Source organism: Acinonyx jubatus, chromosome C1 (assembly GCF_027475565.1).
Source record: "Acinonyx jubatus isolate Ajub_Pintada_27869175 chromosome C1, VMU_Ajub_asm_v1.0, whole genome shotgun sequence".
Lineage (NCBI taxonomy): Eukaryota > Metazoa > Chordata > Mammalia > Carnivora > Felidae > Acinonyx > Acinonyx jubatus.
In genome coordinates, this window is record NC_069381.1 from 7,464,382 (window position 1) to 7,482,375 (window position 17,994).

Below are 17,994 nucleotides of genomic sequence, written 5' to 3' on the forward strand. Positions count from 1 at the left end.
TTGTTGCTCCACAAATCTTCTCCCTGCCATTATGAGTTTGTCTGAACAGTCTAGAGATAGGGCCGACACTGAGTGATTCTTGAGGTAAATCTACCCGGGGGCGCTCTCTGACGCTTGGAGTCACAGAGGAGCTAACTCATAGCCCCCAGTGGATCGGATAAATTGCCCCTGTCGAGAAAAAGACGTGCTGCCACCCTTGTGACCTCCTGCCTTAGCAGCATCCCTGGTGGCACAGGGGCCTGTGTGTGCTTATAAAGTCTGTGGGGTGGCGCTCTGGGCCAGCAGTCACACCCCTCACCCAGAAGTGTCCATCAAGAGGCCTCTCTCTCTCTCTCTCTCTCTCTCTCTATGGCCGATTGGGCCACAGCGAGAGGGTCTCTGGGGCAGGGCAGCTTTCTCCAGCCTGGTGGGGAGGAGCTGCCAACAGGATCAGGCACGCAAGTTGATTATTTGTATGAATGGTTTTGTTTTTCCACAGTTCCCTGCAGATGGAGTTTGATGGAGAAGAGGAAAAAGTAGACAACGTCTGTTAAACGTCGTTTCTCCCCCTTCCTTCTGCTTTCCTTTTGCCGCATCCTTGGGGCTCGTGTGTACTTTTGCGAGTCATTTCAAATCTCTTGTCGCATGAAGGGGCGGCAGCATCAATAAATACATACTTTTTTGTGTGTGTGTCAAGAGCCCGCATTAGACACACTCCCCGAAGGGACTGGCTCGCTGCTGCGGCACCGTGGAAGCTCCCGGAGGAGGCCCTGGGTGCTCTGAACCGGCGGGCTCCCTGGCCGGTCACACCCACACCCACGCCCATTCTGCAGACCCACGTTGGCTCGCTCGAACCTGTGCGTGCCCGGTTGTACTTGGTAGTGAATGAGGCGGTTTTGTTAAATATGCTGTAAGCAGGTGAAATGCAGAAGTGAACAGAGGGAGCTACAAATACAGAGAGGTTTATAAACATAAATGAGAGAAGAGGGTTCGGTAAAAGCCGGGCTGAATGCTTTGGTAAATGTGAATTGCAGATAGAATGTCTTTTCAGGTGAGAGTGAGATGACAGTTAAACTGGGGAAGACCATAAAAATCTCGAAGTATTCAGTGCTTTGATTTGCGTTGCTAGTGCCTTTAAGTTCTCGCTTTGCTTTAGAAATTGTGAAGGGTGTGTCGTGGGTGGGGTTTATGCAAGAAAGGCGTCTGGGAACATCAGTCTGTGGGCCCACACTCAAAGAAAAGGTCTTGGCTCCACATCAAAAGATTAGCAAATGACTGTACGTTTATAGGTTTTAAGTTAATGTAAAATGTTTAAGGTATATAGGGTAGGCTCCACTTTGAATGATTCCCGGCCTTAACTGATTTTTCGATTAACTGACCAATTACCAGCGCTGATGACCGAGGTCAGGAGGGCTTCCCCTGTGTCATCTGCTGGCCTTGGCGCCGGTTTCTTTATTTTTGTTAGTGAGAACTACTCTTTTCCTCGGTTTACAGCGAGGAAACAAGCCCAGGGCCATCGGTGTTGCAGGGGGCGGGACTGGGATTTAAGTGCAACGATGTTGAGCTCTGGGGCACACACACGGGAGCAGGGGGAGCAGGTCCGGAGGGCAGGCGGGGACAGCCCGGGGGACAGCCCGCTGACCTCGCCTCCCCCTCCAGCCAGGGCGCTCAGGAGGGGCCTGGGCCGGTTCAGGGGCTGCCTGGTGAGTCTGTGCTGTCTCTGAAGCTGCTGCTTTCGTGCGCTCCCTGGTTGGAGTCTTTTGTATGCTTCTGAGCTGTTGAAAAGGCACCTATTAATTTATCACAGGTGATGTGGGCCTCCTCGTGCTGGAGGAGGCGTCTGCACCCATGTACCTCACTAATGACAGGTTACAGGATCGAGGCGAGATAATAGGATCTTTTCATCTGTGTCGCTAGAGCAGAGTGCGGTGTCCCTGGTAGCTTCTAGGGGGCAGCAGCTGCTTGCTGTTTTCCCTCCTGCTGGAGGAGGAAAGGTTCCACAATTGAGCAGTTTGCTTCTGACTCGGGCTGAGCAGGTCTTCAGGGAGTCACCTGAATCCGCCTAAGTGAAGAGACTGCAGGATCCAGGAAATTCCATCCCTGCTTTCTCTGCCCCCTCAGGTAGATCCTGTATCTGCATCCCCATCGGCACCCACAAATCCCTCACTGTCAGAGTTAACAGCAGAGTTCGCTGGCTTTGAAGATAAGAGTCACAGAGATGTCTTTAAGAGAGTGAAATCTTTTTGTCAGATCTTGCTTGTTGCCATTGATAACCCTCTCTAATCACGCGTAGATGTTTTGAAATGTTCCCCTGTGGGCATGTGTCTTTACTCTGCTGGGAACATGACTGTCCTATGGTTGATTACCTGTTCTTCCTCTCGCTGCTTCCCTCTGCTCCCCTCCCCCCGCAAGCCCGTGTCGCACAGGTTTCTTTACGGTTCTAAATGACTCACCGCACCAGCACATTGAAGGGGAAACTTTGGATTTGCCAGTTCTTTGAGACTTTGGGGCCCAGGCCTGACATATGGCCAACTTGTGCCTTGTTGAAGTGAGTAACTAGCACCCAGCCTCCCACAAGCCCATATTTCACCATGGCCCTGGCTCTCAGATCTTCTTCCAGTTGTGTGGCTGAGGCCAAGTGACGAAAAGGAGAAGGGTTGGTTGCAGGCAGAACCGGATGGTTGCAGTACACACCGAGAAGCAAATTGGCCACGACATTTCAGCCCTGGGAGGTTTATTTAGGATTAGCTAAGAATTCTCAGCCCTGACTCCACGGTGGGAGGAGCCGCTGACTGATGGCCGCTCTTGGGGCTCTGCGAGCTTGTGGGCTTTCGTCCCCGAGGACCCCAGAGGGGACCTGGGGAAGGGTGGGAGTTTCCATTCCAGCCCTGAGAGTGGCTTTCCTCAGAGACCAAGGCATGCCTCTTCGCCCCACCTCTCCAGCTCGTTCTCCGTTGTCGGTCTGAAAAATGGCAGTTAATAGAATCTGCTAATGAACAGAAGAAAACTAGACATAGTGGCAAGTCATTTGACAGTGAAGTGGCTTATAACTTCTGTTTATCAAGTGATTACAATTATTGTTACTTCTGTCGGATCTTTGAAGGATCCATCCTGGTCTCCAGAGCCCCACTTACATGGCATTTTCTGTCTTTCTTTGTAGTGCCTAGAAATAACTTTATTCCGGTGAAATCCAGATCTGTAGTCCTCCCCCTGGCCCCAGCCCTCCCAGCTCCACTCTCTTCCCCCTTGTGCTTCTCTTCCGTTACGTCAGCGGGCTCCGTCAGGTGGGGGTATCCCCCACTGACCAGACTGGCAGAGCTAATGCCGGCGGGAGGGATGCTGTGGTGTTTGTTTTTGCAGTTCCTGGATTTGGTTTAATGTACAATTGATTTTTTTAATGTATTTAATCATTTTTTTCTTACCTCATAAGGATTAACCTGCACAAACCTCATTTTATCCTAAGTGTGGCTTTGGGAGGAAGGGAGAAGAAAATTGAGTTTCTGTAGCTTATTTTATTCTTTCTCTTTTTATTTTCCGAATGGCTTTTCCTGCCGAAGCAGCTCCGTAAAATACAATGTATTTTAGTGGCCATTACTTACTCATTACTAACTGGTCTCTCCTGCTTCCCTTTGTCTGTGAACTAAATACAGGGGGCCTAAAGATAATTGGTAGCTCCATCACAGACTCACCAATTACAGATCAACAGGGAAGACGGCCCAGCGATGGCTTGTGGTTGGCACTGGCTGCCCGCCCAGCAAATGTGAGTTATCGCTCTGTATCTGCCACCGAGCTGGGCTCGACTAGATCAGTCCTTTCCTAATTTTGTACCTTGGCTTTCCCCATTGCTTTGCCCGGCCTCCCTGATTTACAGATACAAACTTCCTTTTATCTATCTCTGCGTGCGGTTCTCGTGTCCATCTTGTTCTTCCTGAGTTCCTGCTTCTCGGTCATGTCTGTGAAGTATCAACATAGGTCTTGTTTCTGTTTTCCTCTGCGGTTCCCTCTGGGCCTACGAGAGGCCCAGGTGGCAGGCGGCAGATAAAAGATGCACTTGCAACGAGCGGTTTTCTGTAGTTTTGTCTGCTGAGTCCAAGTAAAGGCAAGTCTTTGTGGGTGCCCAGTTTAGCCCCCTTTTCGAGTGTTTGTCTGATTTATGTTACAGGAGGCACCGGGGGCGGGAGTGTGGGGAGGTTGCATCTCACCGTTAGGCTGCCGAGCTCCGGTGTCAGGCTGTTAGGGGCAGACGTAGCACAGGAGACCCCGTGTTGTACGGCCGGAATTCCAAGCAGAGTGCATGGTCTGTTTGTTTGTTTCCTGGGCATTTGGCACCCAGGCACCTTGCTAATCCCTCTCTGGGATGGGCAGATATCCTTACAGCGCCGCTGTGGGCAGGAAGTAGGCACTCGGTACATATTTGTGGAGTGTGTGTGTGTGTGTGTGTGTGTGTGTGCGCGCGTGTGCTCACTTTGGTAGATGGTGATGATGAGCTGGGGAACTGGAGCGCACAGTTGCTGCCCGGCTCCTGCCTGGGGACTCAGGGTGCAAGGTTCCCACTGGTGCATACGTACGCGGGTGTGTAGCGTATCATTGCCACGTAAGCAACATCAAGCGGGCATTTTATGACAGGGAACATCAGAGGAAACATTACAGCTGAGACCTTTATAGCCTTTCCATTATTATGGTTTAAATCTTGACAGTCTTTATTCGCAGTGACACCGGGACCGGCGAAGACCGTGCTCACTCCCACCTCCCCGTCCGCTCCCCACATCCTGTTCGGTCGCTGTGAGAGGCATCGTGAGTGTGCAGGCCTCAGAGCCACTTTGCAGTTTGTCTAGAAACAGCCCCTTTTGACTCAGAAGTTGGAAACCAGATGACTCACCGTTCTATTTGTTTTATTGCAACTGTCGTTTCGTAAAATGCCCTGAAAGCTCTTTGCATCTTTATTTCTCATTTTGTTCCCTCCGTGTCCTCTGTCATCTTTTCTTTCTTGCCTCTCCTTTCTCCTTTCCTTCCGTAATTCGTTTCTCTTTCATTACTCTCTCTTTCTCTCTCTTTCCCTCCCTTCCTGCCTCCCCTCCGCCTTCTGAGAACCGTCATGGCAGTTGAAGCGACCTTGGCTCACATCGTGCCGCGCGCTCTCCAGCCACCTGACTGAGTTTTTGTGTGGACCTTAGACTTGGAAACAAACGTCCGTGCACACCAGAGTTTATAAAGCACTCCTTGGCGTCCGCTCTGGAAGCTAAGCGCCATGTCATATCGTAACAGCTACTCGCCTTTTGTGAATCTGCGTTTTGCACACTTGTGGGTACATCCCAGGTCTCCCCACGTATCCATCTCCGCCCTTGTGGCTGCCACGATCACAGGGGGACTGACAGCACTAGGATTTCCCAAGATGGACCGGAGAACCGAGTGCCAGGCTCCCTCAACAAAATGCTGATTGCCCTGAGAGGGCCTCTGTCAAGCATGCTAACCTTTTCGCAGCTCCTGAGATGCCTTTAACTGGAATTCCTGAAGTAGAGAGCACCTGCTGAAGTCTTAACGGCTTAGGTGGGATGTGGGGATCTAAATTTTTAAGGACTTGAGCTCTCAAACCAGGACTTGCAGGATCTTTTTTTTCCGGCGGTTTCTGACACTGTGGCACTTGACTGAGTCACCTGATTGATGACATGAGCGTCACTGGGTGTTCAACACCTGGCCAGGGAAACAGGGACCCTCGGCGGATTTCCCCAAAGGATGGCAGACAGATTGTGGAATTTTAATGAAGGGGGGGCGGGTCCCTCACGTTCATCTGCTTTGGAGCATAACGGAATCTCAGCATTAACTTGAGGAGTGTCGGCTGGAAACCTGCACTCGTGCCAGTGGTGATAGTCCACGTTTGTCGAATCCATAAATCCACCAGAACTAATTATGGAAGTAGCTAGTTAGAATGAAAAAGAGGGATAACTTCAAATGCCTGGGAACCTCTCTGAATCAAACACTCCTTGCTGTTTTTCTTTTTCTTCTTTTTAAAGGCTTTTGGGCTATTTGGGCCTTCAGAGCAAGGCATCCTCTGAATTCTGTTAAAATTAAACTTCTTTCCTATATGTCTCCAAGGAAGGAGAATGTTTTCCACGTTGTGAAGCAGGGTGGGGGTGAGGGATATGATATCTGTGTTACAATACTTAATAGATTGATGGCGGTGAGTTTTAAAAATGAGTGTGGGTATCTGCCGGGTGGCTTTCAACACAGAATGCTCTGTTTTTCACCCACTTGGCTGGATGTCTGATTCTGACACAGTCGCCATCCTTGCTGCTGGAAAGCAGAAAACCACAGGCTGTTAACTTAATACTCTTCCCTTCTGGGGCTAGGGTGGGAGCAGGGTGGGAACAGCGCAGGAGCGGGCAGGCGGGGTGGGGGTGGGGGGCTCAGGGTTCACATCAAGATACTCTCACCACAACCCCCCCCCCCCCCCGTCCCACTGGAGACCAATGTTCCCCTGTTCCAGCTGACCATTTGAGCAAGGATTCTAGAATTTCTGGCCATTTAAATTAAACCTCCATGAGAGGTGCCTGGAAGCCTGCAGTGTGACCCGAACATCTGCTCTTTGGGACCAGGAGCAGCCTGCCAAGTGTCCCTTGCAGGCTCCCTCTGGATTCCCTACCTGTGGATGTTTTCTCCCTTCCTGGGCAGGGCCGATCTGAGAAGCAGAGGGATCATTTTAGTGCTCGTGGCCTGTTCACTCCTTGGCTTCTCTGCTGAGCTATCCAGCAGGGGTGCCAATTCTTCCATTTAGCTGACTATTATATAGCCCTTAAAAGGGAAGGGTTTATTTTAGCTGGCTGCTATATTGATTGCTACAGGGACGTTTCTATTTTCACTGGCTGCTATATTGACTGGGAAAGGGAAAGGGGCCGTATTGCCGGGAGCTGTCATATTGACTGTTACAGAAAAGATCTGTATTTAAGCAGTACCAGTGCACTGGGATCTCCCAGGCAGGATATTAATGCTAATTCATCCGCTCACCCCCTGCTGTGAGTGTTATTTGTTTAAATCTGTAGATTCCCACAGCGCGTTTATATCCTCACTAGAGTGAGCTCTGCTCCCTGTAATTATTTAACATTATATGCTGATATAAATTGTAACAGTTAAAGAATGGTAATGAGTAGCCAAAAAAGAAAAGAAGAAAAAAGAAAAGAAGGAAACAGGGAAAAATAGAAAAAAAAAAAAAAAAGAAAGGGGGAAGATACACTGAAAAGGCATATCATGTGTATGTATTGTAAGCGTGTATCTGTACACGTGTGACAGAAACGGCAGAGTCAGGTTCTAAAACCGCAGCGAACAACTTCCGGCATCCCTTCTCCCACTTCAGGTTGATTTGTACGGTGTTGTGGAGTCCACGTATTGTGCGCCTGTGTGTGCACACGTGCTCACACCCCTCCATTCCCCCTCCCCCCCAGAAAGAGGCTGTACTGATGCGTGCTCTGCTCTGCAGTTTGCACACATGTGCATTATCACATACAGTGTGTATATGTCTTCCGTGGAGTGGCAGGAAATTTATCCATGAGCAGTTCGGTTTCTTGATGAGTAGCTGATACCTGATTTTCTCTCGTGCTTCCGTGTTCACACGGGAGCTCTGGGTCTGAGACCTGCCTCCGGGAAAGCCACGAGGAATGCTCAGTTGGGATTGAACCAAGAGGCCATTGGGTGTCACTGTCGCTCTGTTGGCTATAGTTGAAAGAGGGCTTTTCTGCTGGGGAAACTGGATCTCAAAAGAAAGAAGTTCTGCCCAAGTTGGAGGTCTTGTCTTTGAGACGTTTGTCTGCGTTTGGAGAAGACCCCCTTTTAAAAGCAGTTGCGTTTGCTTGTTTTTGCTCCGCCGAGCCCCAGCCTCTTTATTCTTCTTGAAAACGGTGTGCTGATGGCCAGCTCTGTTTGGATATCAGCCGGAGTCTGGCAGGTGCGGACTTGCGACGAGCAGAAAACTTCCACCTGAATAAAAAGAGGCAGCTCCGCAGCACTCGGGAAACCCTTATTTAACAAGGAGAGAGGCTTTGGGCAGGAACTCTAAAACGGAGGAAGAGAACTCTCCTGGCAGAGCCCAGATTCGGCGAGTGCCTGCCGCCGTTCCTCTGCCCGGTCCTGGCCTGGCGGAGGTGGGAAGCGCGCTGAGCTGCCGCCTGGTCTCCGAGGAGCGGGCGCGCTCCTCCAGCTGGCTGTTCCGGCGGCGTGGAGCCGTGCCAGGCTTCACCACAATTCATACTGTGTCAGTTTAATAAATGCACTACTTAAATTATGAAATTACAAAAGAAAAAAGAGAATGCACTTATTCAGACTCTTAATACATTAAAAATAAGGCATTAAAACTCTGACTTTTTTTTTTTCTTCCAGAATCAATAATGAACAGGAAGGGTTGTAGACATTAACAGTCATGGACATTCAAACTCTTATACATAAATTATCTCAGAAAAATGCACATAAGACTTGAATAATGTAAATACATTAATGCATTTAATAATTTAAACATTAAAGCACAAGCAGGAATTTGAGGCAGAGGCTGCTCTGAGGTAAAGGATTGGTCCTCGAACGCGTGTGTCCTAGGATCGATGGGTGATTTCCCCCAGAGACACCCTGGGAAGAGAGCGCCTGGCTGGCCGGTGTGAGCTCCCATGCCCAGAAGCCCTGGACATTCCTGATCTCAGCTGCCTACCAGCCCTGCGTTTTCGCCTGTCCCGCCCTTCCTCCTCAATTCCGTGTTCTCGCTGGTCCCGTGCTTCTAATTGTTTGTTTGTTAGAAAATCAAATGCTTCCGCTTCAAAAACCAACGAACTCTGAGAATGTCTTGGTTGGAAAACCAAGCCAAATTAGAAAAAATCCTTCACCCAGCTCTGGCTGCCTGTGTCTGGGAATATGGAAGTGGTTGTTCCTTATCATCATCGGTGACACCCTCAGCCTGGAACTCCTCCGTAGCCCCCTGGGCATTGGGTCCAGGTCTCAGTGTACTGATGGATTTGGAGACAGATCTAATGGGAGAGCAGAGATGGTATAGGGTGTTGGCCTCTGGCCATTGGGCATAGAGGCGGCAGGTCAGAAACAAGACAGGTACGGTGGCGTTTGACTCAGTGGTTGGTCATTGATCATGCCTCACTTTGCTTTGAGGGTTTAACTCTTGGAGAGACTGATGTTACTCCTTGTTCCCCCGTCTTCTAAAATCATATTCACAACAGCAGAAACTCACTGGATAGTTAAAGCCCCCTTTCCCGGCAGAATACGGAATGACTGAATTCAGTTTTTGGCATCTGTGCTGTCGAGTGCCCTAGGAAGAACTAAGAAGCCGGGAGAGAGCGCCTCAAGTGTTCCTTCGTTAGCCCAGTGCTATTCTCTGGTAGTTCCCCAGCCTCGCTTTCTGGCCTGAATCACACGAGAAACTGGGAAAACTCTAGAAAATGTGTTACTGGGTACATAGTCTGAGAACTTTTCTCCTACCTGTGGAAGAGGTGTGTTTACTTGGCCAGTGACGCAAGTTTGGTCTACAGGGCTTGCTGTGGGCCTGAGGGACCCTTGTGAAATGGTTATCAGATGGGAGTAACTGGGCAAAACCTGTTTTCATCATTGCCAGACCCATTGGAATCTCTTACTGGATCTCAGATCTCCTACCTGAAACTTCACCTCGGGTCGTCTTGATTTGACCTAGGCCTTGTCTGGTCTGGCAGCTGTGGCTTTGTTTGCAGCCATTTCCAGTTTCTGTCGCAGCCAGAGGCAGCCTGCTCCCCGGAGAACACGGTTACAAGCCAGCTTATGAGCACTTGCAGGAGCGGCTATAGGCTGTCCTAGCATGGGCAGCAGATACAAACAGTATTAGGCTGTGCTGCCCAGCCAGCCAGAAGGAAACCCAGTTCTTTCAAAACTGGCAATCAAGTATTGGTTTAGAAGCGAGTAGGATCAGGAATGGGTGAGGACCCCCCGGGTAACAGATCTTGAGGTCAGTTTGTCATCTTTGGGACGTGCCCAGATCCTTCTCCAGACCTTGTGAACGGTATCTTCGCGTCATGACCCCTTCTCCACCTGTTTTGCTTTAAAGAGGCACGGCCTTCCTTGCCAGTTCCGTTTCGGGTTTGGGATGAAATGTCAATCCCAGGTCTGTTGTGTTTATTTCTTTTCCAGAGTTTGTCAGAGCCCCGGCCTGCTCCCTCTGTTGGCTTTGTTGACCCTTGAACAGTGGCTGTCTTTCCTGCCTCCGCTCCCCACTTTATCCTGGCAGAGGGAAGAAAGTGAAATCGGGGAGCGCTCGGACCAGGGGGAATCTAATTCTCTTTGGGTTTTGCTGGTCACACCCAGGAAAGCTTGCTTCTCTTCCCTTAAGTTCCAAGAAATGTTTTATGGCCTTAACCGCATAATAGGCTTGTGCCAGATTGGGGTGTGTAGGGGGGGAGGGTTCGGTTGGGGGGGGGTGGGGACAACCTCACTCTCCTGTTGGAGGTGCAGAGTGCTGGTTGCCATCAGGCACAGTGAGCAGATAGTGCTGATTGGGGGTCAGTTCACCCCTGTGATATATCCCTTATGCAGATTTCCTTTGAAGAGAGAGGAGTCAGGTTCATTAATTAAAGGAGCCTGGCTCGAGCGCCCTGTAATTATAGGTGCTAGAAATCTGAATTTTAAGAGGTCTGTGCAGCTGCATTTTGAAAAATGTAGGGAGGCACCGAGAAGTACAGGCTGTGGGCAAGAATGTGGCTGAACCAGATTTGGGAGGTTCAGGTTTTGGCAGAATTCCCCTTCAAATTCATATTTATTCTATCTTTTTTTTTTTTTTATGGGAAGCTGAAGGTCTGATTTTTATTTATTACTGTTATTATTTTTTTGACAGAAGTTTACACCCTCTGACAGGCTGGTATTGTCAGAGTATGGAGGGCAAAAACTGTCAACTAGAAGATGCTTAGTTTTTAAGGAAGCAAGGGGTATCTTTGGGCTCTAGGAATGCCGTGTTTGAAAACAATTAAATAATCTATTTCTTGAAATGAGTGAGGGGGAAAGGGAACAGAAAGTTATCTTGAATGCGATGTAGGGAGAGAAGTCCCGGGCCTGTGTGGGACTCTAGAATCTTTGTGCCTTCTTCTCTTCCCCAGAACATTGTCCTCTCTGCCATAACTCACTTTTGATGTGAAGCCAGAGATACAAACAGAAAATTTCAGACCCCTGTGGGAAGTCCTGACCTGTCCTTTTGCTTTCTCATTTCCTTAATTATTTGTAGGTTGACCTTTAGCTTTGGGTCGGTCATTTCTTTCTCTCCCTCTTCTTTTTTATTTTTCTGTTGGATTTGTAAGGTCTCTTTTTACTTCTTGTTAAAAACCTTTATTTTGGGCCGTGACTACTTGCATCTCTGTTAATTAACATGGCTAATTCGGGATGTGGATAGGAGGGGGAAATTAAGATGAGTAGGGGTCCCTTCCTCACCTCCCCCCCCCCCAAGAAGGGAAGAGAAGCTGATGGTGATTGGGGTCTCACCAGAGACCTGTGTGGCCAAACACACGGATGTCCCTGTGAGCCTCCTTCCTCCTTCCTTGGCTCTGTCGTCTTCTTAGGGGTCTTGCAAACATTATCCCATTTCACAGTGCAGACCCTCTCCCTCTCCTTTGGGGTTTGCAAGGGACTGAAAAACATATTATAAATAAATAAATACACACAAATAAACACATATGTTAAAGGATAACCCTCTGAACTCCCTTCTTCCATTCGCTTATGCGTGTACACTGGGAAGTCTTGTACTAGTGAACCCATAAACTGGCATAGAACAAAAGTCTCGGAGGCTGTCATTTGCTGCATTTACAATATGCAGATTGCAATTCCAATTAGATTGAAACCTCTATTTAGCAGAGTGGTTTTGTGAAATAAATAACTTTTGAAGAAGGCCCTACTACATATAATAAATACCTATTTTTCCTTCACTCGCTGGCATTAAGCTTCCTGCCTTCCGAACACTTGCCCTGAAGTGCTGATTCAGAAGCAGGCAGCATCTTTGGGCTCTTACGGAAGAAATGCTCCTCCTTTGCTTTCCTGGCACAGGGATTTCATCCTTGATTTACAGTGCTCGGCTTGTTAGCGCCGGCGAAGGGGAGATGGTGTGAAGGTCATTATGTCCGTTTTGTCCTCTTGGAGAGGGAGAGTGAGGGGTGTGTGTTTCTCCCTGTGTGCTCGTGGTGGTAGTGGCGGGGTTCAGGCATCGCCCGCTCTGTCCAGACGAGTCAGCCAGAACTCTTGTGTCTCTTTTCCACCCTCTCTACTTCACGTCATCCGATGGGAGCCAGGGGGGGTGGGGGGGATGCTGAACGATTTTGAAAGCCTGATTCAGAATTTCAGGACGAGTAGCACACGACCTAGTGTGGAAGAGCTTCCTCCCAACACCCCCCTTTTCATAATCGTCCCCTACTCAGCCCAGCCGTGACAAACTGGCGGGTAATGAGCAGATTGGGTCCTCCTATTAGGCGAGTCCCGATGCTGGAAGCTGCTCTTGCTTTGTGCGGGTCCTTTAGCAGCTCTGTGCCTGTGGGTGGTGGTGCTCGAAGTGGCCCTAGCAGAGGGCAGTGGGTGCTTTGGGAAAAGCGAGTAGAAGGCTCTTTGGGAGAGAGAGAGAGTGCTTAAAAGGGAGAGGGGGCAGTAACGTGCCCAGCTTGAAAGCACCTGGTGAAAATACTTGGACTTGCAGGGCTGCGGTCCTGAACACCACTGCCTGTCTCCGCAGCGGTGCTCTGGGTAATAACAGGATGCCTGCCTGGTTACAAAGAACATTTTGAAGGCCACTTAGTCCCAGGTCGGGCTGTGCATTAGGCAGCTAATCCTTTGCCGTAACGCTGGACTGGAATCGCAAAATTGGAAGGAAAAGGTCTGCTGTGTTCCAGCTTTGGCAGTAAATGTTTCTGTTACAGGTGCTGCTGCCCTGTGTGGCTTTTTCTCAGCTTCCCAACTTTTCTTTCCCCGGTGGAGAGACAAATTCGTTGTGAGAGTGTCCTCTTCTACCTGCCAGTGACTTTTAAAGACGACTTTTCTACTTCTCTTATGGGGTCACTTTTCTCATCTTCGGTCTAAAATATTGCCATGTAGATTAATACAGAAACATGCAGGGGCCACACGTAGGCTCGGTCCTTGGGCCTGGCATGCTGGAGCAGAGAGAAACACCTAATTGCATCAGAACCACTCTTAAGTTCATATATGTGGAGCCCATCAAGCTGAAAGCATCCAGACAGCATCTGCTGTTATCAAATCACTCGCGAATCCAGCTAATTAAAATAGAGCTTCATTTTTCTGAACCATTGTTTGGCAGGAATTCGAAACGGGTCTAACCCAATTTCTGCGTGTTTATGAGCCTTTATTATATCAGAGGTACTTTTCTGTAAATGTACAGGGCAGCGTTAAATGAATTGACCCGCGCGGTATTGCTGTAGACGCACTGTGGACTTGCTAATGATCTCTCCTCCGGCTTTCTGGTTTCCAGACAGACTCCCGAAAGCTTTATGTTCTCCTTCTCTATCCTCTGCTCTTTGTCCTCCTCTTTTTTTATTTTTGTTTTCGTTTGTTTGTTTTTTTGTTGTAAAGCTTTTAACTTTTACTTTCGGCCTTCTTGCTTTCTTTGAACACAGGACACGCTTTTTACATTCATTTGTTCCCTTGATGTTTGCTTTTCGGTGTCTCTGTTTTTCTCTTTTTTCTTCCCTTCCCGTTCTTGCTGTTCTTTTAGGGGACGGGATCTGCCTGCTCTTTATTTCTCACTGTTCCCTCTTTCTTCCCCCCCCCCCCCCCGCTTCCTTGTCTCCTTGTGTCCTCCCTTCGACGTCCTCTTCAGTGCCTCTCCTCCTCAAACCTTCTCTTTCTCCTTTCTCCCTTCCTTCCACCCCCTCCCATTTTTTCCTAATAAAACGTTCTTGTACCTTTGTCTCCACATGCAGATGCAGATTAGGGCAGAAAGTGGGTGCCTGTGGAGGTAGAGGCATCTGGCTGCTGGGAGGTGATGTCAGCCTGTTTTGCTTCTCTGAATTTGCTTGCCTGCTTTATTTTCGGTTTTTAAAAGATTTTTCAAACCACATCTACTCTACTTTATAGTCTAATAACCTTACTTTGAAGATCAAAAGTGTGGCATAAATGCTAACTAATTCTTCCACGTGACCCTTTGGCGCGTCTCTCAGCAGTCTTAGTTCCATTTTACAGATGAGGAAGTAGAAACAGGAAAGGTGAGCACCTCTTGGGAAGTTACTAAAGAAGTTGGTGACTGAGTTAGAATTAAGACCAGGTGAACTTTGGCCGTGCTTCTTTGGTGATCCCCCTCTTCAGAGATTACTTTCCTCCCCGTAAGAATCCTCTGTCTGTAGGGCGAGGGTGACAGAACACTACGCTTTTTCGCTCTTCTCTTCATGTCCTTTTAGCCTTCTGAGGTTGTGAAAAACATTTGTAGTCTTTAGACGTCGAATGAATTTCTAGGTAATTCCTGGGAAAGAAGGAGGCCAAACCACTTAGGGCTGGTAAAAACCCATCCGTTACAGCCTCAAAGCAGAGCGCTCACTTTCTGCTTCCAGCAGCTTCCAGTAAGTGGGCCCACGTCACACGCGCTGGCCCCAGTGATCAGAGCATTGTAGGAAGCGCTGCCATATTTGATTGAATTTAGCCATTCGGGAATGACGTGTGTATGAAGTCGTCTCTTGCATTACTGTGGCCTTTATTATTGCTAATGCATTCTGACATTACAGGTGTAGCCTTGGCCCTCCCACAAAGGGCAAAGCTGCTCTTACCAAGCTTAAGAGCAGAATTCATGAAGCTGTTACACAGTGAAACCGGTGTTCACATTTAGTTAATAAGCAGAGTAAGGGAAATGCTTTTATAGAAAAGATAGCCAAGTGACAGAGGCCTATCCTAATTCCTCACCCAGCATTGTGTCGAAAACTGGATCAGTTAATATCGTTCTCCTGCAGAGAACTGGGGCCAGTGCATAGGAGGTTCAGGAAAGTAGATTTCAACTCCGTTTAAAGAAGGACTCCTGAAAATGAATTGACAGGCTCTTGAGAATGAGTTCTCTTGTTCATCGTAAGCATTCAGGTGGAAGCCCACCCATCATTTGTCGAGGTTGTTGAAGAGGGGGGGAGTCTTAGGTGATATGCGGGACCGGATGGCCTAAGGTCCCTTTTGACTTCTTTCCTTGTCCTGGACTGGAACAGCAAAAGCAGCATCTTTGCTTTGCTTGGTTTTCCAAGTGCCTGGTGTGCTGTGCGTACCCGGTGAATGCTCAGTAACTATGCATTATTTAATCTTCGGCTTCCTGCTTCTTAATCTAACTTGAATAAAAACTGTTCGTGTTCAGTTCAGGAGCATCACTGTCTCTGGCACCCTCCTCAAATGAGTCATTTTGGATAGGCACAGTTAGATGGCCATCGAGGCCTGTATGAAAACAAAACAAAACACTTTGAAACTTCGGGCTGGGAATTGCATGAAATGGGTTATATAGTTTCTTTCTTTATTAGGCAGAGTATTAGTCTTCATGACTCAGTACCGTCATTGTAGACGTAAATGTTTATATTGTGTTGTCAGTGGAGTTCTTTTTTCAAAAACTGTTGAAATATAGATATGTTGTATATTTGCCCTTATTCTAAATGACTCCACCTATGCCAAACAACCCCAAACGAACAAGCTTTTTGAGTTTTTTGTTTGCCTTTTCATAGATGTTTCTCTCTTGACATTTGTCGCTTGGCTTACTTTTGCTATCTGGTCTTTGTTCCGTAAGTATCTGTTAGTTGGCTTGTTTTTCCTTTCTCATTTGCAGTTTTAATCTTCTGTAATTTGGATATCCGATAACTAAGCTCGTATACAAAATAAGTCGCAAGTAAGTAGTGAGAGTAAAGCTTTGCTATGTGCAAGATACGTTAAATCTGTCATTTCTTTTTTGGCAGTAGTGGTTTTTTTTTTCTCCCTTTCTTTCTCTCCTTCCTCTCCTCTGTTGGTTTTCTCCTTTTTTTTTTTTTGAATTGGGTGAGATTGGAGAGCTGAGCTCTGGAAAGGTTGGGTCTTATCCTCCGAGCCCATATCCCTGGTCAAGGTATCACAGGCTGCCTCCGGGAGTCAACTTAGAAATCATGGGGTGGCATAACTAGAGGGTCCTGAAGGTCATCTGGGTAAGCTGTTGTTTTGCAGAAATGATTGACTCTGTGGCACGGAGCAGGGGCGTGAGAGGCTGGGTCTCGGGACACACCAGTGTGAGGGTTGGACTCAGTGTGCAGCTGTCTTGAGACCCACACTGCTTGCTGTCCCATCGTTCCACCAAGTTTCATTCCTGACCAATTTTTTGTTTGTTTGTTTTTTTAAGTAGGCTCCATGCATGTGGAGCCCAACACCGGGCTTGAGCTCACCACCCTGAGATCAAGAGTCAGACGCTTAACCGACTGAGCCACCAAAGCGCCCCATCCCTGTTCCCTACCAATTTTGAGCAAAATGTGGGTGAAAGAGAAAATACAGGGTTTGTGTAAGGTAAAGTTCTGGAGAAAAATTCTCCGTTGGCTCTGGGCAGGTTCAGAATTAAAGTACATAAACCAAAAAGGCTTCTGTTTGTTGCACTGTTTGGCTATGTTTGCACTCAAGGCTGATATCGATATTGCAAGAGAAGCTTCAATCCTTTCATTCAAATTTACAAGAAATGCTGTTTCCTTTTAGTTAAAAAAAAAAAAAAAAAAAGTCCAAGAGAGCATTTGATTTGAGGAACCAAAAGTCTAGAAAATGTATCCGGGAGTCCTCGTCAATTTGGGGCATAATGAAATATAAAAAATACTCAATAAAAGCTCCTTTATTACTTTAACTGCTTAAATGTGGAGTTTTTAGCCATCAGGTTAATGTTTGGGTATCATTTTTTTATTTGATTGTGAGCACTTTTCCAGGTAGCTCTGCCACTCGAGCGCTAATCAGATTCCCACAGATGAATGGCGCTCGCTTCAGCCCTGACATCACCGCAGTTTTGCTTCGACGTTATTTTATTTGGTTTTCCTGTAAAAGTTAATAACTCTGTGTCCGTGTGTTTAAACAGGCAGGAAGAGAGAGAGAAAGGACAATGAGCAGAAACCGACGAGCAAGGTCTCCGGAAGCTTTTGCCAGACTGAGGAAATGTAGGCAGTTTTGTGATTTCAGAATATTTTGCCCTCTGAGCGGGGGTGCGGGGAATCCAGAGGGTTGCAAAGCAAGGCGGTAGTTCCTGATCCTTCAGAGAACAGAAAGCAAACTTCTCTCCGTTTCCCAGACAGAGCTGGGAGAAATTAGAAACGAGTTACTATTGATTTAGAGGAGGAGGAGGGTGCTCAATAGAAGTGATTTGCTTGATGGTGAAAATTGGTGAAATCTCGTGTTAATTGTAAGTAAATTATGTGTCCATTTTCGATGACCAATGTTGGTGAGAACGTCCCATGCGGGACATGAAGACCCTCCTTTTGATCTGCCCATCAGAGGTGGGAGATCTGAAATGAGGGCCTCGTGGCCAGGGGTGGCTCTGGTGTCTGGTAGGCCTCTCTCGAATCTTTTTTTTTTTTTTTTTTAGAAGTGTGGTTTTTCATTGGGAGCTGTGGTTGTTAATAATAGGAATGCTCACGGTGTTTAGTGAAAGATCACAGAATGGTTCAAAGCCATGGTGCTTACCATTTGATCCTTCCTGCGTCCTGTGGACATTTCCTAAATGTTTCTAAGCTAAAAGTTTCTAAGTCGGGGCCCATCAGAGAAGGCAAGTGCAGTGGTAGCGATTGAGTCACTCTCTCTCCTGACTTTCCGCCTTGGTGCTGGGGGTACAGACGGGGTGTGTTCCACAGCTGTTATTTCGGTGCCCCTAGAAGATCCCCATCTATGTGAGAGGCATCCCTGGACTTGGGGTGCTCTGTTCCCTGCTCTTGGGGTGGCGAAGTTCCTTCTAAAGTCAGTGACAGAGGCGTGGCCTATGTCAGATACTCCTTTCTTAGAAAACAGAACCTGGCCACCAGGGTTATTATTACATAGGGATGTCAGGTACCTCTGGCGCCTGCCACCCCACTT

General features: G+C 47.9%; 1 protein-coding gene across 3 annotated transcripts in view; it reads left to right on the forward strand.

Moving 5' to 3' along the window:
• Window positions 1-17,994, forward strand: part of PEX14 (peroxisomal biogenesis factor 14) — a 142,798-nt gene that overhangs the window by 27,971 nt on the left and 96,833 nt on the right. Inside the window, exon 1 of one of the 3 annotated variants that reach the window (XM_053207070.1) lies at window positions 1,707-3,739. The exons of 1 other annotated variant lie outside the window; for it this stretch is intronic. In XM_053207070.1, coding sequence (XP_053063045.1) covers window positions 3,554-3,739 — 186 coding nt within the window. In that variant the 5' untranslated portion in view covers window positions 1,707-3,553. Of the gene's footprint in view, window positions 1-1,706; window positions 3,740-17,994 lie in introns of those variants that run through there. One more of the 3 variants, XM_053207064.1, reaches the window with a different exon arrangement.